The sequence below is a fragment of the Mercenaria mercenaria genome, chromosome 10 (assembly GCF_021730395.1).
Source record: "Mercenaria mercenaria strain notata chromosome 10, MADL_Memer_1, whole genome shotgun sequence".
Taxonomy (NCBI): Eukaryota; Metazoa; Mollusca; class Bivalvia; order Venerida; family Veneridae; genus Mercenaria; species Mercenaria mercenaria.
The window spans coordinates 62,609,664-62,614,678 of NC_069370.1; the positions used below are offsets into that span (position 1 = coordinate 62,609,664).

The 5,015-nt window shown below is 34.7% G+C and overlaps 1 protein-coding gene across 1 annotated transcript; it reads right to left on the bottom strand.

Annotated features, from left to right (window-relative positions):
* Nucleotides 1-2,868: 2,868 nt before the first annotated feature.
* LOC123561408 (actin, cytoplasmic-like) lies at nucleotides 2,869-4,698 on the bottom strand. The gene is made up of 2 exons (XM_045353758.2): nucleotides 4,539-4,698; nucleotides 2,869-4,297 (listed from the first exon to the last, which is right to left on the bottom strand). The coding sequence occupies exon 2, from the start codon at nucleotides 4,291-4,293 to the stop codon at nucleotides 3,154-3,156; it is 1,140 nt and encodes a 379-aa protein (XP_045209693.2). The 5' UTR covers nucleotides 4,294-4,297; nucleotides 4,539-4,698; the 3' UTR covers nucleotides 2,869-3,153.
* Nucleotides 4,699-5,015: the final 317 nt, after the last annotated feature.

Consider the following 5,015-nt stretch of genomic DNA (forward strand, 5'->3'; position numbering starts at 1 on the left):
GGTTGTCAATGATAGAAGTTAAGTGCATACTATAATGTTATACAAAAATATTTTCTGTATGAAATGTTTTACTGAAGAAAAATTATAATTATCAAACACGTTATCCTTTGAATTATCGTGCGGGATTTATACTTAGTCTATACACTCGATAAGCTGTTTTCAAGGGAGACAATTACGCCAAATAAGCTAGCAAATTGGCTTAGATTTACACTTAAATTGCCAATAGCTGTAAAAGTGACTTTTTGATTGTCAAATTTTATAAAATCGAAAATAATGTTTTCCAAGTCCTCTTTAAATAGTTCTAGATATTTAAGATTAACATGTAATCACCCGGAAAGCTAGCAGTTTTGAAATCTCTAGAGTAAGGCTCATCGAAACGTTTCATCACAACTCTATCATCTGTGATGGATTTCGAGATCAAAAGTTTAAATGTACCACAAAACAATAACTTTGTAACGGTTTTAATATATATAAATATGGCAGAAGTCGCTGAAGGAGAATTCAACAGTTTTTCAATTCATAATTAATAAAACTTCTCTGACCTAAATGTGTTATGTTCTAATGAATAACCTTCTTCATACTTTGTTGCTTGAGATGGAAAGGTACTTTAAAACGCATTACGATAATAAAGTAACACATAAATCACTGTTACAGTTTGCTTTAAGCATCCTGAAAGGAATGTATCATCTATAATAAATGACTTCTGATACGTATATAGATAATTCATTGCATGTCTGGATGTAAATCACATCAAAATGAATTTTAATTGGTACAAAATTACAAATTGGCAAGAAACAAAGACTAAGATACAATAGGAACAAATAAACAAACAAACAAAAGGACACAACAAACACGTGTAGGAACTCAGAGGGACCCTGCTTTGGAAGAACCAGAGGCAAAAATACTGGTCAATGAATGCCTTAACCTTTAGCAAGCTGGCGGCAAGTGATTCTGCCTTTCCCACTTGCTGATCATGGTCTACACTGTTCACTATAGTAAGTAAGTTTTCAGTGAACAACCCTTCGAATAATAAGTGGTACTGTCAAAACTGAATGATAGACCAGTCCATTGTAGAAATATAGCAGGGTAAAGGTTAACTGGCTAATTGCACGCAAATTCTCACGCTTAATCCCCAACATGTTCCAAAATATTTTTTTCATGAAGTACTGAAAAGACTTTAAATTAAAATGAAATGTGGTTGCTATACATGTAGGATAAGATAGGAGTATATGCCATTCGTAAACACCCTATCGTTAATTTCTTTCATGATTTTATGACAACCAAAGGCCTTAAAACGTAAAACCTTAAAACTGAAATTCACCGAGGAGAAGTACCTTTAAGATTCTATTTGTCTTTATCATACTGAATTTAAGCATAGGAATAAGTTTGCATGAGGAGTGACAAAAATAGAAAAAAAATTACTTTACTAAATTTGCACCGAAAACAGCATGTAAAACAACCATTAAACAGACAACTATGACTACATAAAGGCAGAGCATTAAGTAATTCTACTATCACAAGCAGTTTAAAAACTGACCCTGTTCGGGCACAGATTGTTGAAATAAACTAAACAATAGCTGTCAAATAGAAAGGTTTAACGAAAATGTAATTTAAACTAAAAGGGGCAAATTACTCTTTGGAATGCCCGCATTTCCACCACGAGCGGGCACCGGGTCAGAGTTATCTACCTTCCGTAAGCCAGCATACCCCAAGCGAGGCTCGAACCAACATTGGTGATTGGTTTAATGCAAAGTTGCATCTTCGTTGTATGTCAAGGCAAACAAACGCTCTGTATCCTGGCCTATAAATGAACCCGAAACATGAATTATGCAACATTTTACTTATTTTCCTTAGTCATAGACATTTCAATGTTATAGCAGAGTTATTCTATGTGCCAGAATAAATGGCACTTTATTTTATAAGATATTGAGTTATAAATTAGATTTATTTTCTCTTGACAAATGTTTTATGTTATAATGAATAACCTCCTACGTGTTTTATAACTTGAAACGGAATATATCTTTTTAATTATTCAGGAAAACACATGAAGGTATTTTCGAAATACATAAATCATAATAATAATTTGCTTTAAAAGTTTTTAAGGGACTGTGTCATGCATACTTCATAACCTCTAGTACGTAAATGGTTCAAGTTATCAAGTGCATTAAAACTTACAAGAAAGTATTTTAACAAGTTTTCTGAATCAGCTTTCTATATTTTGCAAATATTTGTTGTAACTACTGAAGTAAAGTAATGAAATCTAGCTTTACAATACTTTTAGAACAAGGTGTGATGTTGCCGAGATCGCGATATATTACTAGCAACAGATAGTTAAACATGTAAAGTTACCAAGAATATTATATATTTAGGAATTGTAAAGCTATTTGAAAATGGCGCGAAGAAAGGCATTCGCATACTGGCATTCAAATAGTTTGCAGTGACGTGCCATTATTCCTTGTTCATTTGTCGTGTTTAAATACTCCGATGAATTTTCAGTGTTTTTAGGTATATTTACCGATGAAAGTTTTTCATATGATGATACAAACTGAGGCTGGCCATGTTGAACGAGAATTATAGAAAGGGAGAAAAACTTGCTAGAAATTTGTGTACGCCAAACTTTTAACCAGCCATTGAAGAGTGTATGATAAGAATACACAGTAGAAATGAAAGTCATCTTGATCTTACTTTGATGGTACAACTTAAATGCGCCGTAAATGCTTTGTCATATTCAACAAATAAGAAGTGTAAATTTGTTTGTTACATCTGCTTGAAGTCCATAAATTTTATTGCAATATATGCTTAACTGCTTTACGGTCGTCTTTCGATAACATTAACTTGGTGAGAAATCTAAATACAAAAATATAATTTGCGATTTTTCTAACTTTATTTACAAATCGTTTGTAGTAACAGTGACATGACAAAAACAACCATGTAAGTATAGAAAAAAAAAGGTTTATTTTAAGTGAATCAGATCTTTCCTGAGAATATGAAACATTGATGTATGAAAAATAAACAAATATATCACAATCATGAGGTAAAAGCGGCAATGTATACTGCAGTTCATAAGCCACATGTTCATATAAATAATGAAGAATTATTTACAAAAATGACATGAAGAAAATTGCACTGAAAAGTTCGAGTCCTGCTGTTGCCTTAGAAACATTTTCTGTGAACAATGCTTGGGCCGCACTCATCGTATTCCTGTTTAGAGATCCACATTTGACAGAACGTGGAAAGAGATGATAAGATAGAGCCACCGATCCACACTGAGTACTTCCTCTCTGGTGGAGCAATAACCTTGACCTTCATGGAACTGGGAACCAAATTGTCTAATTCCTTTTTCATTCTGTCTGCTATGCCAGGAAACATTGTTGAGCCCCCTGAGAGTACGACATTAGATAGCAGATCTTTTCTTATGTCAATATCAGATTTCATTACACTGTTGTATAGTTGTTCGTGCGTACCTGTACTTTCCATACCAATGAATGATGGCTGGAAAAGTGACTCGACACATCGGAACCGTTCGTTGCCGATAGTAATAATTTCCCCATCTGGAAGTTCGTAACTTTTCTCTATTTGAGACGAACCTGCAGCAACATTCATTTCCTCTTCAAAATCCAAGGCCGCATAACATAGTTTCTCCTTGATATCACGAACTATTTCCATCTCAGAGGAAGATGTGAAGCTGTATCCACGTTCGTTCAAAATTCTGGATAAATAGTTCGTCAGATCTCGTCCTGCTAAGTTTATTCGTTCGATAGCATGCGGTAATGCATATCCTTCGTAGATTGGAACCACGTGTGAAACACCATCTCCGGAGTCGAACACTACACCTGTGGTACGCCCGGAAGCGTACAGTGAAAGCACTGCTTGAATAGACACGTAGAAAGCTGGTGTGTTGAATGTTTCGAACATGATTTGGGTCATTTTTTCTCGGTTAGCTTTTGGGTTTAATGGCGCCTCAGTCAATAACACCGGATGTTCTTCCGGAGCCACACGGAGTTCATTGTAGAAAGTGTGATGCCAGATACTCTCCATATCGTCCCAGTTAGTGACAATGCCGTGTTCGACCGGATATTTCAGTGATAAAACCCCTCTCTTATTCTGTGCCTCATCTCCGATGTATGTATCCTTACCACCCATGCCTGTCATCCAGATGTCATACTTTGGCCGTCCTGTCACCGCCGGGAACACAGCTCTTGGGGCATCGTCACCTGCGAAACCGGCCTTACACATACCGGAACCGTTGTCAATTACAATGCCGGCGATATCGTCATTATAGTCAAGAGACATTGTTCTGAAATGAACAAAACTATCAAATTGTAAATGCGCATGAAATAGGAGACAACTTCAGTAGACATTTAAAGTAACTTTTTTTTTCATTTGCTACTTGATTAGAACATTTTACAGAAAACTTGAAAGAAAACAAAAGCAACGTATAACAAAGCTTTAGAATTGTTTTAAACTAAATACACAGTAAACACATAAAGAGCAAAGTAATATTCAAATCAACTGTTGAACTGAATAAATCTACTTACATTAGTTTTGTTGAACTGAGCAGTAACGTTTTCTCCAAGTTGTTTGTTGAATTATGCCTCTCTCTGCGAAAGGGTTCATATTTATAGGTAGTGGATACGGTTATGTGTCATGCTGAAGGGCCAGTCACAGAGATTTTCCACGAATTCTTACCCTATATGGTAAACTGTATTGATCATAACCTTATTTTACCTATGATATACTTTCATTTCATTTAGTCATGGTTATTCAGGTCATGTTACTAAATATATCTATGATAATATACTGTTTGTATTTAAAACCAGCACATATATACTATCGGGTACATGTTAGGTCTGCCGAAGTTTCATTATGTATGGAACAGTCGGACAAATACGTATCTACTGTTTATGAGATATTTATATAATTGTTATTGAATCACTTATAATATTCCCATTCTTTGTTATTACACATTTTGGTATTCGTTTATTTGAAAGAACGTATTGTGACTATTTAATGGT

What these genes read in the sequence shown, in the direction of transcription:
- LOC123561408 (XM_045353758.2), bottom strand. Translation starts at nt 4,293, where the DNA reads ATGTCTCTTGACTATAATGACGATATCGCCGGCATTGTAATTGACAAC.